At 44.9% G+C, this 23,650-nt stretch overlaps 1 protein-coding gene across 4 annotated transcripts in view; it reads right to left on the reverse strand.

Annotated features, from left to right (window-relative positions):
• Positions 1 to 1,193: 1,193 nt before the first annotated feature.
• The window catches only part of celsr2 (cadherin, EGF LAG seven-pass G-type receptor 2), a 53,416-nt gene continuing 30,959 nt past the window's right edge, over positions 1,194 to 23,650 (reverse strand). The window contains exons 4-34 of one of the 4 annotated variants that reach the window (XM_068711985.1): positions 21,059 to 21,174; positions 20,861 to 20,949; positions 15,939 to 16,096; positions 15,465 to 15,628; positions 15,086 to 15,211; positions 12,706 to 12,872; positions 11,907 to 12,086; positions 11,712 to 11,825; positions 11,293 to 11,449; positions 10,897 to 11,038; positions 10,615 to 10,735; positions 9,869 to 10,052; positions 9,623 to 9,724; positions 9,387 to 9,481; positions 8,972 to 9,181; positions 8,589 to 8,772; positions 8,034 to 8,352; positions 7,592 to 7,759; positions 7,372 to 7,495; positions 7,070 to 7,270; positions 6,795 to 6,969; positions 6,468 to 6,580; positions 6,220 to 6,302; positions 5,430 to 5,556; positions 5,229 to 5,339; positions 4,758 to 4,888; positions 4,584 to 4,669; positions 4,332 to 4,496; positions 3,981 to 4,196; positions 3,126 to 3,348; positions 1,194 to 1,438 (exon numbers count right to left, since the gene is read on the reverse strand). In XM_068711985.1, coding sequence (XP_068568086.1) covers positions 1,414 to 1,438; positions 3,126 to 3,348; positions 3,981 to 4,196; positions 4,332 to 4,496; positions 4,584 to 4,669; positions 4,758 to 4,888; positions 5,229 to 5,339; positions 5,430 to 5,556; positions 6,220 to 6,302; positions 6,468 to 6,580; positions 6,795 to 6,969; positions 7,070 to 7,270; positions 7,372 to 7,495; positions 7,592 to 7,759; positions 8,034 to 8,352; positions 8,589 to 8,772; positions 8,972 to 9,181; positions 9,387 to 9,481; positions 9,623 to 9,724; positions 9,869 to 10,052; positions 10,615 to 10,735; positions 10,897 to 11,038; positions 11,293 to 11,449; positions 11,712 to 11,825; positions 11,907 to 12,086; positions 12,706 to 12,872; positions 15,086 to 15,211; positions 15,465 to 15,628; positions 15,939 to 16,096; positions 20,861 to 20,949; positions 21,059 to 21,174 — 4,576 coding nt within the window. In that variant the 3' untranslated portion in view covers positions 1,194 to 1,413. The other 3 variants (XM_068711987.1, XM_068711986.1, XM_068711984.1) reach the window with 3 other exon arrangements.

The raw sequence follows: 23,650 nt of genomic DNA on the forward strand, positions 1-23,650 counted from the left end.
TATTGTCACTTTTTTTTTTACCGCATTTGTTTGACATCATACTATGATACTATGACTTTTTAATGACATTTTAAACACTGACTCTTTATGATTACTATGCTAGGACTCTTTATGACATCTTTTATGTAATACTATTCTATGACGCAATATACTATTATTTTTTATTACTTTCTTATGACATACTATGGCTTTTTATAACACTTTTATGTCATACTGTATTATAAGTTGTTATGACATACTATACTTTGATTTTATGATTTTTTTTTTATGGCATACTATTTTATTTTTATTATCTTATTAGTATTTTTCATGGCATTCACGGCTATACTAGGACTTTTAATGACATTTTTATGAAATACTAAAGCGGTAATGTAAATATGCTAAACTATTGCTTCAACCATCGGCTGCAAAACAACAAAAAAGTGTCATTTATTTATAAGAGAACACAAACATGAAACCACATCCCTTTTTATCGTGAACCATTATTTCAGTTGTACAGTTGACATCAGCAGAAAGCTGTAATACAAAACACACACACAGTGAATTTAACTTGGCACCGATACAAATTTTAGGCAAGATGGAAATGGTAGAAAACATTTTAATCAGTAAAAACAGGAAGTGGCAGAGTAAAAGAGACAGTTCTCTGACGGGATACCAGAGTTGATATGATTGACCTGGTAGGGTTGTTTCTTATGGCATCAAATCTTGACATTAAATTCATATGGTTGGTAAAATGGCATCCACAAATATCACATCATTTGACTGAAAGTAGTAACCAAGATAAAATATATTTCCTCCCGAGGATCAAGAGCGATTACTAAAAACAGGCTCTGAGTGTTTTAAAGTTTTACATATTTACTGACATTTAAAGGTTCGTCATGATTCATTTACAGGCCACTCTGTACAGTAGAAATGGATTACAGCTCAAATAGTATTACAGCACAATTTCGCATTATTTTACAAATCACAGAAGCTCCATAGCTAATCTATAAAATACAGCTGTTTAGTCACTGGACTCGAAAGAATGAATTTATCGCTCCACGAAAAAAACGAGAGCGCTTTTAACGTCCATAAAAAATGCGCTCGCAGTGACTTACAAAAAAAAACAAACTAAAATTCATCAAAAGTCCTTTGATTCATTTTTAGGTCTGCGCATGCAGCTTTGCCCCCCCCCCCCCCCCCCCCCCCTTGGAGGCTGAGAAGGCCGTCAGTCTGTGCAGCTGTTGAAACCTCTTTCATCCATGAGGAGGAGCTTATTACGGAGCATCCGCCAGCAGGCAGCGAGTCTGTCTTCCTCCGTGTCAAGTTCAGAAGTCCACGAAGAGTCCGCACCGGGCCGCTCGGTGCCTCGTGGGACGTTGGAGGCGTTGTAAAGTAACTCAGTAACCTGGAGTCTGAACTCCTCAGACACAGTCAGACTGGCACAAACACCAAACAGCTGGAACGGTAACAAAAGCAGGCAAAACCAGGAAGACGCCACGAAGTAGTTAATGCATGAAAAAAGGGATTTCCCTGAATGTTTGCAAGTCTAAAACTAAATGATCCCCCCCCCCCCCCCCCCCAAAAAAAAAAAACATGACCTCTATAGTGTTCCACAGTCAAAAACAACATATGTGTCCTGGGACAAATAAAACAAATTCCAAAAAATAAAATAAGAGAATCAACCGCCAACAAATTTGGGCAGTAAATTAAAAAAAAAAAAAAAAAGTGCATTGCTTCAAGTATGTAAACAAAATGATTTCTTTAAAGGGAGAGTGAGACTCGTTCTGTCGGTGTGCGTGAGCCTGGGCCAGTGCAGTGACTCCTGAGGTTTGGCACACATTAACACGCACACACGCACACACACACACACACACACACACACACACACACACACACACACACACACACACACACACACACACACACACACACAGTCCTTCAGAGGATCATGATGACGAGGGGGAATTATTTCTTTTTCCACTTTTTTTTAAGGAGAAGTCCTTTGCTCCCGGTTTGCAATCATTGTTGAAGAAGGAGGCTCTATGACCTGCAAAGACACACCCCTTCATCAGCGCGGTCACATGGAGGTGTTGCAGTGTCTGCCGGGGGATCGGGGGGGAGGGGGGTGGGGTATGCATGGAGGTGGACAACGACGACATGGAGAAGGAAGTGGGTGGATTCATGACGGATGGAGAGGAGGATGTGTTGGAGATGAATGCGGCACAACATGAGAAAGAACACAAAAAGACAAAGGAAACAAACATGTGAGGCAATGGAACACTTAGACACACTGTGAGGCTGTGAGAGAGGAGTGACGGATGTTAAAACGATGCACCAATCGGAAGACGGTGATCCTGATCGTTTTGAATGAGGATCAGAGCTTCATGGGATAAAATTAAAGTATAAAAATCTATGATTTTTGGAAAGAGAGAAGGAGGCAAAGAAGGTTAATTAGTTACCTACAAGTTCTGTTTTGACTAAAAGACCTGCTGTATTTCAAGAATGAAGCATTTTAAAGTGCCTTTGATACATATATATATATTATATATAATATACACATGCGTACAGTCCTGTGTCTTCAGCTAGTCTGTCCCTGCTTCATACTCACCACCCATCTGCAGTTGATCAAACAGTAGCTGAGCTTTAATTTCATAGTGAGTCTTCATTTTGCAAGTGAGAGAAAGTCCAGCAGCCTAGTTTAGTGCTAATTAGTTCTTCTTTTAAAACACTAAGCGGGAACATTTAGAATTTGAAATAGCATTGAAGCTATGATAAAAAAAACGCTGACGCTGCATGTCCTCGTTGTGGCCCGAGTATAAAATGAATGGACCGGTTGTAGTAATCGATCCCACATGTTTGGTTCTTAAAATAGCCGTTCCTGTTGCTTTAGCACTCCGAGCTACATTTGGAGTCACTGTTTAAGATCATTAGGTGGGAATGAGACGGACTACAAAGCAATGAAAACAACAATCACTGACGACGGCACACATTGTGGTTTGACTCAGACAGTAGACCGAAACACAAAATGACTTCTCAAGACACACGATGGAGACAATTACAGGTAAAAAAAAACACGTTTCTTCTTATTTTTTTAACTATTAGTATCTCTGGCTATACAGATGTTATCTTTTGTTAATACTCACTCGGATCCTGACGAGTCACCATCCACCGTCCCGGCCTTGATGCTCACGGCGACTCCGTTCAGCTGATCCGGCCGCCTGGTTTTAGCTGCGCTGACTCGACCGTCACTCGAGGAGGATCCCTGCGGCGACGTCGTGCCGGAGGCGTTTTCACAAAGTTCATTGTGGATGCGGTGGAGGCCGTTCCTCTCTACGATGGGAGAAAGCTGCTTCTTCTTTAGGATTCCTGCGAAGGATCGAAAGATCAAGATGTGATGACGGAGGGAAAAAAGAGACTTTTTATGACATATTATACTGTGACATTTCGTATTACATATACTATAGGAAAAACATTTCGTATTACATATACTATAGAAAAAAACATTTTGTATTGCATATACTATAGGAAAACATTTCGTATTACATATACTATAGGAAAAACATTTTGTATTACATATACTAAAGGAAAACATTTTGTATTACATATACTATAGGAAAACATTTTGTCACATTTTATGACATTCTATACTATGACTTTTTGTGACATAACATTGGATGACCTTTTAAGGACATACTAGACAATGATTTTTATAAATATATAATATACTATGACTTACCATTAGTTTTTTGATGACTCATGTGACATTCTATACTACTCTGACACACTATACTGTGTCTTTTTATTACTTTTCATGACATGCTGTAGTCTGACTTTTTATGATTTGTCATGACATTCCATACTATGATGACATACTTTACAATAATTCTTTATTACATTTTTTTATGAATTTTGTCCATATCTTGAAACGCAAAGAGACGTGACTAGACCACATGTTAATGAAATGACGTAATGTCTCTTAGTGTTGGGCTGGTCGTTACCTTTGTGAGGGTGGGTATAGAAGTTTGGCAAACAGGGCAGCAGCACTGTCGTGGCGTCCTGCGTCTGGTCGCCCGATAATGTCCGCATGTCACAGCCGAGGCTCGGCTCTGGATGGGCCGGCGGGTCCGGCTTCGTCCTGTCTGTGCAGGTGAGCTCTCCGTCGCTCACTGCTGCCGCGTAATCTCCCGGCCATAACATGCTACTCAAACTGTTGTCTGAAAAACGGAAACAAAGAATATTCACCAAAATAACTAAGAATAACTCTTCGCTTCACGAATTGAACGAGGATGCGTGTCATTCTGGCTGCCCTTTTGACCTTTATTTGGATTACGAAAAAAAGAGATCTGTACCGTTGGGTTGTGGTCTCTTGGCCACATTAGACGCCATGTTTTCCCAGCATTCCTCTGGGGGGAGTGGACCCTCCTCGTCATCGCTGTCGGAGGAGTGCGTGGAGGCGTAGGAGCCGCTCTGGTCGTCCTCCAGAGACAGGTCGCTGTCCGAGTCGCTGTCGTGATCTGCACGCAGACAGAGGGGAGAGGTTTATGTGGTCGCACTGATCATCGCAGTTCAAATACTTAAGAGACACTGAATGAGAGTCATACCATCCGGGTGCTCCTTAGTTTCATGGAAGAGGGACGCGTGGTCGTTCAGAGCGATGTGCGCCTGACTGTTGCTCAACCCATCGTCCCTGAAAAGACACAAGAAGTCAGTTTACGGTCGCTCCTGTCACTGTCGGAAAAAAAAACAATACAGCATTTTCCATCACATTTAATCACCTGAGGACAAACGGCACGTAGCTCTGCTGGCTCTTGCCGCTCTGCATGGTGCCGTTCAGGGACACGCTGGAGTCTCCGAAGGGAAGGTGGTACAACCTGCCGTCCATGTAGCTTGTGTTGCATTTGTAGCCCTGAAATTAGAGGAACAAAAGAAAGGCGAGCGTTTTATAGGTTTTTTTTTAGACAACAATGGAGCTCTTTGGCACAGAGCAACAAGATCTTACAGGCAGAACCAATTCATTGATGGTTTGTTGTCAATATGAATAACATAGAATAGAATATTGCCAGCCTTGTCATTTAAGGTGGAAATAACATCTCAACACACTGCTATAATTTCATGTTTTTGGGAACAGATGCAGAATTATAATGTAAAAAATCTTAACCGACAGACGCAACGAACTAAAGCCGCGCTCTACATTTTAGAGAGCATCTGACTGAGCAGTTTCTCAGAGTTTGTGACGAGGGACTCACAGAGGCCTTGGATTTGATCATATGATCCGGGCGCTTGCGGCTGCAGCAGTATTTCATGGCATTCCTCGCTTCCTTGTTGAAGACAATGCGGAAGAAGAAAACAAATGGACCCTGCAGTTGGGGGACAGAAGAGGGTAAGGACAAAAAAAATACAGAAATCAAACCGTTCAAAGAGCTTCAGGAGGGATACGGATGACTCACCTGAACACAGTTGAACCCGGCAAACAGGTAGTGGAAGATGATCATGTCGCTGTTGACGGAGAGGAGTGCGAGAAAACATGTGACTGAAACCAGGAGGAGAACGCCACCTGCGGTCTTTAGGCCCGAGCTGCAGAATCACATGAGAAGGTAGTGAGGTTCTGTTCTGTCGGGACGATTTCTACACGTTCATTGACTTGAGACTGAGAAACAGAGCAGCGCATTGTCTGGTGAGGAGCTGTGCCGGAACGTAAAAACATAAACATGGCAACCGCAAATGACACTGTCATCTACAACTGAAAACAGTCTGTTGTGCAATGCATTGTGGGACAATTATTTTCATAATGGATCAATTGTTTGGTCTATGAAAAAAACGCCGCAAGTATTCGTTCTGTTCTGATCCGAGTCAAAGTCCAAAACCCAAATGTATTTAGTCTACAAAGAGAAGCTGGAACATAACAATATGCAGCATTTATTCCCTATTTTTAGTTGAAAAATGACTGAAACAATTACTTGATTATGAAAATAGTTGCTGATTATTTTTAATCGATTAATTGACTAATCATTTCCCTCTTGTTCGTCAATGTTAGCTTCTTTGTAACGACGTCCGGTCAGCCCAACAGGGACAGATCAAAGACACGGTTTGATATGATGTCATTATTAACATTCTTTAAATTGTTGTTGGTCCAGTTTTACTGGTTTGATTGAAAAGTTGGGAATTTCCCTCCACTAGACGTTCTTTGCGCTCGTCAACAGCAGTGTTAACATCTGATGAAACTGTTGGGCCACTCACACACGAGGCTCTTTCTTCTCGATGCTGTGGTGTCTCTGTCTGCAGGAGGCTCTGGACGACAGGATGTACAGGAAGACGTTCATCTGTGGACGCAATGTCGAACCGCTTGAGTGAACAGTGAAAGCACGCGTTGACTTCAATAACACCTCGCTCTGGTGAGCTCATCATGAGTCAGCACGTTGGAGCGTGTTTACAAACGTCCCCTTTTTAAACAACAGTCTGGATCTCAGGGATCTGCAGGGACTTACCGACACCACCATGGCGATGGGTCCGGCAAAGCTCCAGATGAGAGTGTCGTACATAGACAGCCAACAGAAGTCAGGGTTCCCGTAGCCTTCAGGGTCCAGTCCCACCGCCAGACCTGCAGACAAACCCAGAAAGACAGACGGTGGCATCAGGCAACAGCTGCTGAGGCACATTTACAGTATCGTCAGTATGTTTGCGGGTGTGGAAACATTCTTCTGTCCCAAGGACGTTGTTCATCTAAAGTACTACGTCAGAACAGTGGACGCATACGTCCCGCAACAACAAACCATGTCGTCAGAAAATGAAGCCCTACTATGAGGGTATCAGACCTGTGATGAAGGCCGGCACTCCCCAGCCAATCAGGTAGTAGAATCTCATGGGTCCGTAGTTGATGTCTCGCACTTCGCTGATCATGCGGTAGACGTGCAGACCCTCCAGGAAGAGCCAGGAGAAAGTGCAGAGGTAGAAGAAGTGCAACAGGATGGCGATGACTGTGCACACGAACTGCACGGACAGGAACGGAGAGAGGGCGATGAAAACATGACGAGATGAAAGGAAACGTTATAAATGAATTCAATTAGATGGGAAAAACAGGATTGATTACCGGGTTGTCCGCCTGGTTGATGCCCAGGATGAAGATGAGCTCGGAGAGGAAGAGAGCAACGCCTCCGTTGTTGATTATGCTCGTCTTGTTGCACTGCATGGCTCTCAGACAGAGGAGGAAGATCGTGGTGAGGAAGAGGAAGCCCATCGTCACTCCCACTGTGCTCCACGTCAGGATTTTGATGGGCAGAATCTCTCCGTTCTGATGCAAAACGTCCCGATTGGAAGAGCAACGTTTGAGTCAGAGAACAGAATCATGCCGATTGTGGTTTTAGTGCAGCTAGACGTTTCGGCGTCGCTCACCTCTCTCCTGGAGATGTCCATGAGGACAGCAAAGCTGGTCATGTGATAGCACTGACAGCTGATGTGGGTGCTGTTTCTGAAAACCACCTCGCAGCCCTTCGCTGACCAGCCGCCGTTCCCGGCCCTGACACGAAACCCCGCAAAAGACCGGAGGACAATGTGAGAACACAACAACTTATTAATGCTTCATCGTGAATCCTGAGCGCGTTGTTCTACTCACAGTATGTTGTGGTTCCAGAAAACACAGATGGGTTTAGAGCGCTCCTCAGTGGTGACCAGGCGGAACTGCACAGTGATGGGTTTGTCCAGCGTGTGCTGCAGCAGCTCGTCGTTGTCGTGGACGGTGATACTGACCACCGGAGTGTTGATGACCGGACGTTTTGGCACCCTGGAGACAAAGAATGATGTTAGAAGTGTATTAAGTGTTGGGGACTATTTCCAGCAGTGGAGTAATACATATTTGATCAGCTAAGCGCCCATGTTGGTGTTAACAAAGGAACGTGTCACCCAACGCAGCAGTGTGGCTCGGTGATGTGTTTGTAATAATAATAATAAGTCTCTTCATCTGGACATTGTGGAGGATTCTAAGGGGAATTCAGGTCATCAAGTAAAAAGCTTTCAGCCTGATTTTCAAGTCCCAGTGCTTTGTTAACCGTTCTTACCGCAGACTTCTCTTGTCCGGGTCGTAGCTCTCTGGTAACAGCGAGGCCAGGCTGTGGAAGATGATCACGCTGGCGATGGCGTCCGGCTGGCCGTCATCGGGGTGGCGTCTCTTCCTGTTGGCCGAGCGGTTCTTCGGGGAGGACTCTGGGAAGACATCCAGGTGTCTGTGGCCCTTGGTGTCCACCGGTGGTTGGAAGACAGAATCGGGCAGCGTGACGGCCGTCTCCAGGTCTGCAGGACGAGGACCCCTCAGGGACTGGTACCGCGGGAGTTTGGCACCAGCAAAGTTCATCTTTTTCAGACGATCCACAGAGATGACTGTGGAGAAAAAAAACAACACACACATGCAGAGAGCTCTGCTGCTGAAACCGGTCGCCTCCTTTAACCAAAAACCCTCAAATCTCATATAATGAGTTAAAAAAAATATGAGATTTTACAAACTTTAAAAACAGGATATGCTCATACTGCACATGTTTGAGTATGGATCACAATAAGAGAAGCTCTATATCCTTCAAGTGTCACCTGCACGTCACACCCAGGGTGAAACCGCTCACCTATGTGTGGCGTGACGATGGTGAAGGGGCTGAGGTAGGTCTTCCTCATGTTCTGCGCCAGCGTGTTTGCGTATTCCTCGTAGTGGCGCAGCAGCGCCGCCGTGCCGCCCTCCGAGTGCTGGATCAGCTCCCAGTGCGTCCGCGTGTCTGGAGACAGGATGGCGCTGCCCACGCGGACCAGGTTCTGTCAGGAAACGGCGAGAGATCAGTGGAGAGTGAAATGAAGTGCGACGTATTCAACGCGGACACGGCACGAAAGGCTGCGAAGTCTGGCTTTGCTCGTTAAGAAACCAATTTAGTTCAAAACGACAACAATCTATTGTTCTTATTTAGTTCTGTGTTCTGAAGCTCACAGGGGAGATGTGCACTGTGTGGTTGCTCACCTCAGTGAAGTGGACGTCCTGGGTAGCCGTGAGGTTGAAGCCCTGCTGGTTGCTCTCGTGCTGCAGCAGGCTCTGCGTGAGGCGGTACGCCACCTTCACATCGCTGCCGTAGTACTTCTCCGTGTGCAGGGTGGCGTTGGCCAACATGGCCGCCGTCTGCTGAACATGTCCAGAGTCCAGGAGCGATGTGTTACGGGAAAACTTTTCAGACTGGAGGAAGGAAAAGGAAAAAGGATAACCATTCAGCGACGTATTGAAGCTTCATTAGTAAAATGTATTTTTAACCAGACAGATGACTGTTAAAGTCTTGTTTAAATCATCTTCCGCCTCCACATCCTTACAAATGAGGATGGCTATTGTGGGAATAATTGCACAGCTGATTTTTTTTAAACCGACAGAGGGAGAAGCTACACACCAGGGCTTTCAGCTTGCTGAAGGTGACGGAGGTGCAGTTGAAGAGATTGGGAGGCAGCCAGCCCTTGTGCTCATCACAGTGGCGGATCGCTGTGCCTGAAAAGAGAGGGGGAGAAAGTTATCGCATGACAGCCGAGGAATAGACTGCAGCTGAGAGAGGGCTTGAGGCAAGTTTAATATATTGCCATTATTATATGGTAATTTGATGAGCTGCCTAAAAAAAAAAAGCCATCATACCGAGAGTTCCCTTGGGACAGTGAACCGCTGCAGGGAGACCAAACTTAGTCCTGGGCCACCAGATCCCAGCCTCGATGGCCTGAGGGCAGCTGTCATAGATTACTGAGTGAGGCGGAGCAGGAAGGAAGAGCGATGATGAGGATTAAAAATGGAAAATGATTTAATATATACGTGTAGCTATAACGAAGCAGGGACTATAAATGAAGCATTACAGTAACTTGTAACTGTAATCTGATTTATTCTGACCTTCACAGCCGTTGGGAGAAACCTCAGCGAAGGGGTTATCGCAGCGGTCACACTGGCGTCCGATGACGCCGGGTTTACACTGACACTGGCCGCTCTCTCGGTCACACGCTCTGGAAAAAGAGCCGACTGGGTAGCAGTCGCACAGCAGGCAGGTGTCACTGCCTTCAGGACGGTAGTGGTTGTCCTGGAAAACGGGATTGGAGAGAGGAAGTTGCTGATTAACAATTTAAAAATATATATATATATATATATATATATATATATATATATAAGTCAGCATGTGTGCCATCGCTGTGCCAACTACATCTTATATTAGTGGATTCATTTTAATACAAAGAAATTAAAAAAAGGAAGAAAACGATAATGCTGAAGAAGGGATTAATCTAATGTTACCTTAATGGAGAGAATTCAATTCTAACATTTGTTGAGATCTAATTTATTGTGTCCTGGAAACACAGAACACGTTTGACAATTATTGTGCAGGACCCACACTTATTAGCTCTTTGAATGGATTTTTTACACAGATCTAAAGCTGTAAAACTATTTCCTTATTCGTACATTTCATGTTCATTTGCATGACTTTCATTTCATAATTGTTTTTACAGCCCAACATATTATTAAACAGCCTGTGAAGTCTGTCTGCTTCCTGTCTGTTTTTTACTGGTTTTTACTTGCCAAGAATGAAATTGCCTTTGTGGATAAATAAAGTTGTATTGAATCAAAGCTGCGGTTCGCCACACGCTCACCTTGCACCGGCACTCTCCGCTCGTCTTGTTGCAGTCGGAGTCGAAGCCCTTGTCTGTCTGACAGTTACAGGGACCGCAGGTCTTGTGACCCCACCAGCCTCGGGGACACGGCAAATCCGTCCTGTAGACGTAATACATAATCAACTTACCTGCTGAGTAACAAAACGACACGACACAGGAAGAGCCACGATCGACACGCACACACACACACACACACACACACACACACACACACACACACACACACACACACAGTTTTACATAAACGTGGAAGACATTTACTTTTTCTCGCAGTAATGGCCGAAGTAGTTGCTGGGACAGTCACAGGTGTAGCCCCGAGGGGAGCTGGTCTTCCTGGAGCACGCTGACTCGTGCTCACAGGGGTTTAACGAGCACACATCGGTGCAGTTGGTGCCATAGTAGCCTGTGAGACAAAGGTGAAAAGAAAAATAAGCTGCATGGTGAACTGTGTTCAGAAGCGATAAGAAGAAAGGATTATGTAACACGGGGTAACACTCTCCTTGGTGTTGGTTTATCATACGTTTGATGGATTAATATGCATTTTAATGAGCGATTCCAAACATAATGTCATGTAGGTTGATTTTTAAGTAACCGTCCGGCGCTGCGAAATGTTCCTCTCGTGGGTTTTTTAGGTTTGTGAACAGTGAGCAGACTGACCGGCGAGGCAGGTGCAGGAGTAGCTGTCCCAGTCGTCGCTGCAGTAGCTGCTGACGGGACAGGGGCTGGAGCTGCACGGGTCGGGCACGCTGCAGCCCGGCTCCACGTTCACCTTCCTGGCATGAGACAGACTCAGAGCCCCGCCCACACGTAGACCCTGCAGGCAAATAAACAAAACAAACAAATGGACGTATCCACGGCAACACAAGGCGGTTATGCGCTTGCGAGAAACACTTGGGCTGATCAAAGTAAGTGAAATGTTCTGGAGGCACAGAGGTTTGCTGTTTTGGGTAACAAAATCTAAATTCCTTTTGATCTGCAAAACACTACACCATTGCTTTACAGATGACTTTTGACATCTGCATTCAGACATGTGCACAAAAATGCTGATGCAAGTGGTTTCCGCAGAGGGGACGGACCTGTATGCAGCCACGGAAGCCATGCTGAATCTTCCCATCAGGCCTCGCCAAACCACCGACGCTCACGGTCTTTAGCTTGGAGTCTCGAAGCTTCCCGTCCACCTCCATGCTTGCCTGAAAAAAAGGTGCGTGACAGACTTTACGGCTGCCAAACTACAGTCATTCAATTCATGGTGATTTACAACATCAACTCACCAGGTAGAGCCCCTGATCTAAAGACAACACCGCTTTGTGGTGACTCGATACTCCCCCCAGACTGCTGATATCCAGCTGCAAGTGATGCCAGTCTCCATCGTTCACCAGCACCTCCTCCACGCGGGAGAGAGTTGAGTCCTCCCCTCTGTGCAGCCCCATCAACACGCTCCCCCCGCGCAGCTACGAAGGCAGGGAGAGAGAGCCGGGAAACAGCAGGAGGGAGATTGAACCAATGTTTAATAATGACAGAGGACTAAAGAAAAGAACACCAAGAATCAGCAACGCATCACATGACGAACAGAAACAGAGAGGCTGTCAAAGTTCAAACCTTGAATCTAGAAAAGCTCAACACAGACGCTACAGTGACAGGCTGATCATTTGGACTTTTTGTCTCAACGTCCTCTGGTATTCAGTGACGTGCTGCAACTTAGATGGCCAACAGGTGGAGCCTCAAATCCTAAAATGTTTGATCTTTAGGTGGAGACTGCCTTCACGCTCACACTAGACCTCAAACCCATGAAATATCATTTATTTACGCTGCGTTGAAGAATTGAAGTTATTGCTCTTTGCTGATCCGATTAAGTGACCATTAAGAGGAAATAAAACCAGAAATTCTTCAAAATGAGACTTTTCTTCCAATTAAAGTTTCTCCTTGGAGGATAAAATGACACCGCAACACTTCGGGTGAATGTAAAACTGTCTGCGGACAGAAATAACGTACTCAGGAGACCAGAAGGAGGTGTTTTAAGTGTGCGTCCAATGCGCAGTGAGAACAAGAGAAACCACATGACGCTCTCACCTGCAGTGTGAGGTTGTGCTGCTGGCCGGCGGAGATGTGCAGCAGCGTCGCGCCGGCCTGACGCGTGCGGAACATGAGCTCTACGTGCCAGGGGACGGAGGACGCCGCCGCCATGTTGTTCCACTGCAACAGACTGTTACCCAGGAAACGCTGCGGGCTGGCCATAACTACAGATACGGAGGGAGTAGGGAAAATTGGAAGAAGTGATGAAGACAAATGAGGAGAGAGAGAGAGAGAGAGTTTCGCAGTGAGTCATTACTGTCAACCGGCAAGTCCAGCATGTTCTCTGATCACTTCCAAGTTATCACAGATTAAAAAAACGTTCCCTCTCTCTCTGTTTACCAGACTACTGACTTCTGCAATCTGTCAGCTTCTTGTGAACGTCTGAAATCAAATTAGCTGTTCCCAGAAAGCTCAAATCGTTGGCTTTACAAGCACAATATCTGTGCCAAACACCAAAGGATTAAAGTCCCCCTCCAGTTGAAAATGTGTCTTTTCTTCTTGTTGGTTGAATGTGATGTTTGAGCTTCACTGTGCAGAACGATGTTTGCACAGAGTCTGACACTAGAAGGCTGTTTTTACATTCATCTGCAGAACTGGAATCTGAGTTTAAGCCGTGGAAATATCAGCAGTATTTATGACAATTCATCACAACTACCCCCGAGACTTTCCAGAACTTAGCAACAGTTGAAACAGAAAATATTTCCATATTCATAGATTCTGTATTTTTCAATGAGGCAGATGAAGCGGATGTTATTTTAAGACTTTTTAATGAGAGAATTGAACTTTTTTTTTTGATGTGTCGAAAGGGGATCTTTAACCCTAATGACTACTCTAAATCTTTTAGTGTAAGCAGTTACATTTTTAATATCAAATCATTTAAAACGCAGTGTTATTGGTGTAGCTGTGTGAATCAGAAAGGAAGTTCTGGCGTTTGTGCATTGGTGCGTCGACTCTGAGAAGCTCTCCGGGTTCTTTCAAACGTGAAAAGAAAGTGACAGGAAAGGACACTCCGCGAACACGCTGTCCCTCTCATCACGCTGTCTGCGTACGAAGCGAAGAAAAGCACCTGATCGAAATAATCGATTAGTGATGGCGAATACACCTGATGCACCGTGGCTGTCGGCGGCGGCGGCGGCGGGAGGGAGGAGTGGAATGCAAAGAGAGAAACCGCGGTGCAATTTCAGTCAAAAAGGTTCACGTTAGAAATGAATCGACAAACGGTGCCAGATTAATTGTTCTGTAAAAGTTAATGCTGGAGTTTAACCACACCCCCTGTATAAGTGTGGCCAGAAGAATGGCGGTACATTTAACACACACACACACACGCACACACGCACACACACGCACACACACGCACACACACACACGCACACACACACACACACACACCATGTTAGAGATTATTTTCAATACCGATTTTGTGACGGATTCAAATTGCTTGTTTTGTAACGGTCTAAAAGCTCCCAAAATTGTTGAATTAACTATCAAGTAAGAGAAAAGAAAAGCAGGAAAGCTTCTACACTTGAGAAGTAGGATCCATTACCTTCATCAAAGATCATGTCAGCTCTATACCCACTCACACATTTTAAAAAGGCACCTCCGGTGTTGTCGATTGCTCCGAGTTGTTGTGGATTATAATGTACTCAAGTTCTCAAATGTCCTTCGGTAACATGTGATCCCACTGCATTATGTCCCTCTTCAGCTCTCCCATCGTTCCCATCTTTCCCTGATGATCACTGACGTAAATCTTGTTTTTACTCATTCTACTTCGAGCTAAAAACAAGGGGTGTCGTGTAGTCGTTTAAAGGGATCATTCTTCTTCCTCTGTCTCGTCTCAAATTCCTGGAAACCATAAATCAGCACGGATAACAGCTGCAGTGGATCAGGTGGAACAGAAACAGACACTGGAGAACACCGGGACAGAAACATAAGTAATGCACTGTTTGTAGCCCAAAAGCAATTAGACTTTCAACGGTTCAACATCATCTGAACGAGAGAAAACTCAAACTCAAACGGCTCGATTCTCACAAATGATTCTGAATCTGTCATAAATCAGGCATTAAAAGTAATGTTGTGTAATCAACAGTGATTTTTATGGCGGTGCATGTCTGAAATGAAGTCAGGTGTTCCCACAAAAACGGTGTCTGATTTGACAAACTGCACACCGTTGCACTTGTTATTGTGAAATGCAAATGCAGCCATTCATTCCTGCATAAAAGACTCTCTGTCACTGTTCCCGCTCTGCTTTTTCCTTTCTTCTTTCTTTGACCTGATGGATGACAGCTTCAGCTTCACATTTGATGACAAATTTAGAGTCTTGCGTCACACAAAGGCAAAGAGGACAGACTCGAGTCAAAACGGCGTCTAAAAGACTCGCCTCTTTCACAGTTTTGTCCACCGAATCCGAGCGGACAGTCGCAACTGAAGGAGCCCCACAGGTTCACGCAGGTTCCTCCGTTCAGACACGGGTCGTTGTTGCAGAAGTGTCTCTTGGCGGAGCATCCTAGGCAGGGCGGAAAAAAATAAGAGGTTTATTTACCCGTTTGATCGGTCCAACCTCATTATTTCATCAGAGAGTCAGAGAGTCAGAGGTAATAAACTATTCATAGCAGGCACAATGATCACTTCCCTCTGACTCTACTTCCCCGCGGTGCTCATTATAGCCATTGTTGCTTCCTTTATAAAACAGTCACAGGTTCAAGAGACGAAGCAAAAGGATAATCTGTTGGTGCCAAACAGCGAAGGTCAAAGCGTACCTGGCAGAGTGCCATTGTTAGCGATGAAGCCGGCCATGTCTATGTGCTGGTTGTCAATACGCAGGTTCTTCATGCAGCCCACGAACTGCCGGTTGCGAACAGGAAAGTCCTCCGGGAGTTTGGGAATCCCTCCGAGGAGCAGTGGGCCGGTCAGGTCCAGTGATCTGAGAACGTAGAACCCGTGAACATCTACGCATCCAGGGGTTTTGTTTTTTTTTGTTGCTCTGCCTTTACATCATCAACACATATGAAAAATTAATCACAGAGGGTTTTTTGTAGTGTTATTTTTTCACCCTGGAGACATAAAAACAGAAAAAGGATAAACATCCCAATGAAGGAAAAAAAAAAGCAAGGCTTAGTTAACACCCTGGAGATGTGGAACTTCACCTCAAAACAAGTTTACTCTCTCTCCTAATGAGCAAACCAGTAATCAGTTAAATTACTGGATTACTGATGTAATTCCTGCGGACTCACTTTTTGGATCCCGATTGGCTGCCCTGAGCAGAGCAGGTGTAGTTTCCGATCATGTGACCGAACCGGAAGGCCACGGAGGCGTCACAGTTGTCCACCGTCACGACAACGACCTTCTGGTCCGAGGGGCCCTGCGGCAGGCCGGCCTGGTTTAAGATCGGCTGCGGAGCGAGAGAGGCAAACTCATGAATATCAAGATAAATTATGGAGCACCTTCCTGCTATTTCTGGGGAGGCTTTGGTCAAAACAATGAGGATTACGAATACATAATGCCTTGACGAAGTCTTTGTGTAAACTTGACAACTTTCTAACGTTGGTTGTGCTTTTTCTTCCGATCCAACTGAGGATTTAACGAAGCAAGCTAGCTTTTTGAGAGAATTCATCACAGAATAATATCACAGGTTTACGTTAAGATGTTGTCATCACTACACACAGCCCCAAACTCTTGATTTAGATGGACGGAAAAACTAATTTATATATCTATAGCATCACATTCATTTGAGAATTCACAGGTCTGTCAGCGTAAAGATCAACAAAAAAACTGGAAAACAAATTCTGCTCTGCTATTTTTAAGACGCTGAAGTATTTTAGTAACCAAGCGTTTATAAATAGGACTCACAAATAGGTTGTTGTGAAAATATCTCATTATTCTGCTGCATTTAACACAGGATTAATCCATGGAGCAGTGCAACAACTGCTTGGGAATCTTAGGCAGTGCTAAGCTTTATGAGCCTGATTAAAAACTGCAGCTATGAAACTGGGAAACAACAACCAAGTAAATGGTCTCGGTTCAATCCCCGTTCAGCTTTAGCTTGCTGTTCTTGAATATTTTGAATAATTGATATCATAACAGCTAGAGCAAAAAGGCAGCGGCTGGCAAGCACACACACACACACACACACACACACACACACACACACACACACACACAGAGGAGATGAGCTCGCTCTCTGCAGGACATCATCCCCGTCGACAAAGGATCGTCTTCATTGTCTGAGAAATCAATGTGGGAAGCAACAAAAGGAGGAGGGGTCTGCGGGGGGAGAGAATGATGATCCTGTCAATAAAAGGTCGCGACCTCTTTTCAAAACGGCCAGTTTCTCTGAGGTCACGTAGAGCTCACGTTAACCCTGGGTGTAGGTTCAAGCTGGTGTCGCGAGCAGCGAGCGCTCCCCGCTCACAGCCGGCCGACTGAGGCCGCCTGCAGGAGAGGAACGGCCGCCGAGCCGTCAGCTGGTCAGACAGGATTTAGCAGGAATTAGCTCGTCTCATGTGCAGAGATGATATGAAGAGTTGGCTCATTGCTAATGCCTTGAAAACACATCAAGTGTTTTTTTTTTTTTTTTTTGGCCTGGCAGTTTAGTTCTACACAAAGCCACTGTCTGCAGGAGCATCAGGAATTATACTTTCACTGATCGCTCGTCTGATCCCTTAATTTAAAAGCTCATTTAAAAACAACACCAGCTAAAGATATGCTGTAGATTTCGTTAAAGGAAAAATATCATTTTCACCGACGAAACTTTTGTATTTGAATTTCTCACACATGATTGTCTCATTGAGTAGATTAGATTAAATCTCTGTGAGCCTCTAATAATATGACTCAGTCGGTTACATTCCTGCACTCACTTTGTGTCTTGTGATCACAGTGGGATGAGTGTTAGTGATGTGAATGAGACGAGACCAATAATATTACCTAAACCAACATCTGACTTCATCATTCTTGTTGAAACACAAATGTCAGTTCATTGCACCGCGGTTGTATTTACTCAGAAATATGTGTGACGTAGAAAAGAGGGATAAAATACAACTTTATCGTCCACAAGACCACAAAGAACATGTAATATAAAGGAGAAACACGGTAACGGAACACCATCAAAGCACAAAACAAACTGGTAAACAAGACAAAGAGTCAGCAGCTAGCAGCCCCCTGGATGTACAGGGGTGCTTTGAGCTAAATGCTAATGTCAGCATGCTAACATGCCGACGTTTTGCAGGTATAACGTTTATTGTGTTCACCGTCTTAGTTTAGCGCGTTAGCATGCTAACATTTGACAATTAGCACTTAAACACAAAGTAGAGCTCAGGCTGACGGCCATTCCTTTTGCCTCATAAACCAAAGTAGGAAACTTAAAAGGATTAACAAAGTTATGATAATTAGGTGACGTATGTACGGACTGTACTGAGTGGAGAGCAGGGCCGCCCTTCAATCAGAGGCTCCGCTAGGCGCATGTCGACGTGTCCTTGAGCAAGACACTTAACCCCAAAATTGCTCCCGTAGCTGTAGCCTACGGTGTAGAAATGTGAATTGTAAGTCGCTTTAGGGATAAAAGCGTCTGCTAAATCACTGTAATGTAATGTACAAAATGTCATGGTAATCCATCAAATAGTTGTCAAGACATTTTAGACAAATCAAAAAGAGAGATGAGAAGTGAGGGGATCACCAAAATCATCCTCTGGGGACCATGAATGCCAGGATTCTAAAATGTATGTCAATCCATCTAATATGTGTTGAAATATAGAAATGAGTCGCAGAAGAAGATAAGAGTAATTTTCAGAGACGCTCTGTTGGCAGTGAGCTGTGCAAAGATATCGAAACATTTAACACGTTTTCGAGTACAACAGGTCCCTGTTGTCAAGCAATGTTCCCACAGGAAGTCTGATTATTTTCCTGACTGTGAAACATTAACTCTCAGCCCAACACTGAACTGTTAAGTAGACGGAAACAGAAACTGAATGTGGCTTTTTACTTTTCAGTTGATAGTCCTTGACGCCAATTTGTTACAAATTTGTTGATGATGAAACAAGCAAACATGCGGCGGTGTGAATTGCCAAAGGTGAAATCACCCGACATGCTCTTTTCCACGGTTTTCCCTTCGCTGTGAAAGCTCTGAAACAGGCAGCGCTCCAGATTGGACGCTCCTTTCACCGACCTCTGCTGTCATCAGTCACGGCTGTTGACTCTCCCATAATGACTGTCTGTCAGGACGTCTTTCTGCTGCGCGGAACCTCGTCCTGTCAGCGCTGATTGGAGAGCACATATTTGCTCAAGACCACATTAAACACTGCTCTCACTCGGCGCTACAGGGGCTTATGGGAATATGAGTTCCCTGTCACAGAGTCTGGGGGGGGGGGGGGCAGGGGTTGGGGTTGGAGGAGCATGGCAGCAAGCAACACAAATATGGGATCTAAGATTGACTAGAAAAACCATAGCAACAGGAGGGGTTGGCCCTGAAGCGCGGCGTCCCCGTTCAAAGCCCCGAGTCAATACTTCTCCCGGCTTTTCTTTAGCCTCCTTTCGCTCTTCTTCTGCTCCGCTTTTCTGTCCTCGCTGGAGAACAGAGCGAGAGAGGGGCACCTTCCCCGGGGCCGCATCATTCACTGCCCATGGTCCCAAAGGAAGCAGAGCCAAACACAAAGGCAGCGGTCATTGCCATTCTCCACAGTCCCCCACCATCCTGAAAGCCACATTTCAATCTAAAATGCCCCCCCCCCCCCCCTTCCCCCTCCCCACCTCATCCTGCCCCACCCCCCGTGGACAGGGACGGGTCAGAGTGGTTCCACTGTGGGATACCTTCAGAGGGAGGAGCCACGTTTCTACCTCAGCAACTCACAGGATGAGGGACATTAGAGGAGGACAGGGAGGATTAGTTCAGCCAGGGCTGGGGGGGGGGGGGGGGGGGGGGGGGTTGGGCCCCAGACACTTCTGGGATGTTTAGTACTAAAAGTGAGATATGTATTCAAAGTAATGAGTCCACTAGTTACATTTTATGATACAGGTACAATGATAATAATAATAATAATTCATTATTTAATGCAGGATATGTGATGAATTCTTGTTGCGTAGTATTAAGAAATGATACAGCTACTACGCGTTTGTGATTATTGGATCATCAATTAATGAAAGTTAACTTCACACATTGATTTAATATGCTACCAAATCAGCCTCAGAGCAGAACCAGCGCCTCTTCCCACGCAAAATATGAAGCTGTGTTTATCAAACACAGTCCGACGCAAACGTCTACATGTTGCACTCGTACTGTACGTGCAGACGTCTCGCCAACAGTAAAATGTCCTCTTCAAACAATGCAGCACGGCTACAGATGTAAAACTACCAGGTCAGTCAAGCAACAACGTGATTAATGAGACTATAATGTCGTCTTGGCAGAGAAACAATTAGTTCTCATCCAAAAGTTGACAAGATTCCCCCCCCCTTCATCACTTCTTCTGGCTAAAATCTGACACGGCCGTCTTATCATAGACACTGAATAGAAAATGTGAGCAGCGGGGGTGTTGCCTGGCAACATCTTTATGATGCAAAGTGACTTCCTCAATGGACTAAAATGTGACATCCTGTGTGTGTTGGTCCTGGGTGGTAAAGAACAAAACAACAGCTCCATGCATTCCTCCACAGATTGAGTTGTCGGGATGTTCTTACAGAGAAATGTATTAAGTCAAAGCATATTTAGTCCAGTCTGACCACGTCTGGAAGAACTTTGACTTCCCACTCACTGGCCTTCATGCTATGTCTGGTATTTTACTCGCCACACCTGATGAGGGACGCAGCAGCAGACTGATCTAACCAGAGGAAATGAAAAACCCTAATCAGAACAGAGCGAGTTCTTACCATGACCACTCTGGAATGGTTTTGGGAAATACACTGGCTGTCTTGTGTAGAGAGTTAGAGGAGAAGACTGACACCGCTCTTATGTCTGTACGGCAAATATGAAGCTTCAGCCTGCAGCTAGCTTAGCTTAGCATAAAAGACTGGAAACAGTTGGAAACAGCTAGCCTAAAAGCAGCGTAATCGGCACATAGCCCAAGGGAAACCACAACGTGTCATTTTTCCATTTACAGTTTACAGTTTTCCATTTACAGTTCCACGGCGTTTGAGGAGCACCTCGTCTGCTCCTTCATTCTGACCGTACCTTGTTGTAGTAGTGGACCTCCACCACGTGCCACTGGCCGTCGCTGACTCCCCCGAGGATGTACGGTGAAACTGTAGTTTTGGTCTCGCCTGGTAAACAATGAAAGAGCTGAATGACTGCAATACACTCAAAAAAATAGTATGAAACTAAATGTTCGCAGTTAATCACAGAATGAAATAAACAAAACAACGGTCTCACCTGCAGAGAAGGTGAGCTGTATCTGCTCATTGATGATTTCCATGGCGAGGAAATCGTGTTTCTCATTGAAGCGGCCGTTGTAGAGTAACAAACCGTTGGGCTCTTTGGTCGCAAATCTGAAGAAAAAAAAAAACCAGACAATATTTTAATTTAATTGCATTTGTCGCTATCGGATCCCATCCCTGTTTAGATCCTATATTTAAAAAAAAAATCAACATTCACCCCATAAATGAAAGATTGAGGCTGGTGAACAAATTCCACGAATCAAGGGAATCGAGGAAACAAGGTGGGAGTAGTTGAAGCCTGATGCAGCGTGTTGCTTTGTGCGTTAGACCTCAATTCATGTTAATGAACCAAGACATTGCAATTTATTTTAACTCAATTTCACATAATACTTACTAGAGCACAGAAAGTGTATTCATCCACGACAGAAAATAGTCCCAAACGAATACAGTACTTATTCCTGTTCTATCGACAATTTGCTGAAAATTCAAATGCATAGCTGTTCAACGAAATGAACGAGCAATATCTGTAACCTGTTTCTAATAAAATGACATCTTCCAGAGGAAGGGATGGGACTGGGACTGAGTGCCACAGACAGGATAGATAAGTATTGAGAGAAGGAACACACTGTTGGTTTTTTGGTAATATACTGTAACACCAGCCTTTAAAGTAGCGACGTGTGCCGTGAGAAGACATTTGCTGTTGGCTGTGCTTCCTGTTAACAGAGAAAAGAAAGAATGCAGAATGACCTATTTAAAAAAACATCCACACTGTTCCCTCACATTCACCTTGCATAGTGTAATCCACTGTCATGCAGACAGGCCCAAAAGACTCAAACAGTGCCGAGGTTTGACAAAGATCACCGAACAGATGATGAGGTTAATCACGAACGCGAGGCCGAGTCAGAGGGAGGAGGAGGAAAAAAAGAAAAGTCATATTTGCAGCGGCCAGTGAAGGAACACAGAGTCTGCCTGCCATTGAAAAGACATCGCTGAGCCACATTACGTGACACACTACAACGCCGAGGCAGAAAACTAGGGCAATGTCAAAGCAGCACGTGGGGGAAACGCATTACCGCAAGTAAAGACGGAGCGCGCCAGAAGACAGTTCAGTGTTCAGATTCAAAAATATATGTTTCTCGTGGAGGAGAACGAGGACAGCTGCCAGTGCTGTAACCACAGCCTCAGTTTCACATTCCTGTTTGCATCTCGATGGTGAAACCAGATCTCCCAGGGCCATCGTGTTGCATGATCCTCGCATATTAATGCACATTTACGGTATATCTGTGCACACACGCTTCAAACTCTGGGTCCAGATAGCTCTCTCACTCTCTCACTCTCTCTCTCTCTCTCTCTCTCTCTCTCTCTCTCTCTCTCTCTCTCTCTCTCTCTCTCTCTCTCTCTCTCTCTCTCTCTCTCTCTCTCTCTCTCTCTCGACGTGGGATCAAAGCACGCGGCGGAGCATGTGGTTTAAAAATATCACGCTTTACCTGTCAGCTGTGGTCTGCGGTCGTAAATCTGATCCTGTGGAAATGGGTCATTGGGATGTGTGAAACTGTGTTATGACCAAAAAAAAAGAAAAAAAAAAAAAAAAGTTATTAATAAATCCAGCAATAACTACGGGATTTGTTCATTATCCGTCCCACAGGGGGACCCAACAATGAGTCTCATGTGCACATCTGCCAGCCGAGAGGCGTGTGTGGTTTACTGGACATTTGCTTCCTTTTCCTAAAAAGAACTGAAGACTATTTATTTAGAAAAGATCAATCTCTAACTGACTCTGAAATACTGAAAACCACAAAGATGGCGTGACTTATCCCTTTTCTTTTTCACCCTAAACGAAGCTGCAGCTGTTTGGTTTTTTTTGGAGGACGTATGTTATTCATACATCCAAATATCTATACATGCTCTCAGACAACATGAGCAGCCGCCAACCCCCTTCCTTCAGCCTCCAGGGTTCTGAGGGTGTATTACACATGATGCTGTTTGCGCAGTATTCTTGAGCTAAAGAGGAGCCAGGGGGCACGGCGCCACTGACCCGCTTACCGAGAGAAGCCATCATCACGACCTCGGAGGCAAGAGGAGGCCGAGGCTGCAGCTGATAATAACAGCAGAGACGGAGCATTCAGACGGCGTCTCTACATCCAGTTAGAAATACAGGACGTCGTCTCGGGTCTCTTACTCTTCACTGGGCTTCCAGTCTTTGACGGATCGATTTAAAAGGGCTCCTCCACATTGCCCCACTGAGCCCTCTGAACTATGAGAGTAATCAGCCGGAACTAAACACTGACTCAACTGGCATCACTGCGTGTCACATTAGGCAGCCATCAGTAAAAATAACAACCAGTCTGCCCTTATGTAGGGGACCGTGTCACGCTATGCTAACATGCCGCGTTTGTGCAGTGGGAAGGAAAAAAAAAGAAAAAAAAGTGCCCCTTTGAGTTCAAGACCTAAAAGCGTGAAATGAAGATATACAATATATTTTTAGATAATTTATATGATCTGCAGGGAAAGAAGGAGAAGCCTTATTGAATCAATACTTTTAAGAATATTTTTGTTTATCTTTGAGGATGGAGGTGTTAGTAGATTG

Source organism: Cebidichthys violaceus, unplaced genomic scaffold (genome assembly GCF_023349555.1).
Source record: "Cebidichthys violaceus isolate CVI_PGR_0920_01 unplaced genomic scaffold, fCebVio1.0.p SCAF_17, whole genome shotgun sequence".
Classification (NCBI taxonomy): Eukaryota; Metazoa; Chordata; class Actinopteri; order Perciformes; family Stichaeidae; genus Cebidichthys; species Cebidichthys violaceus.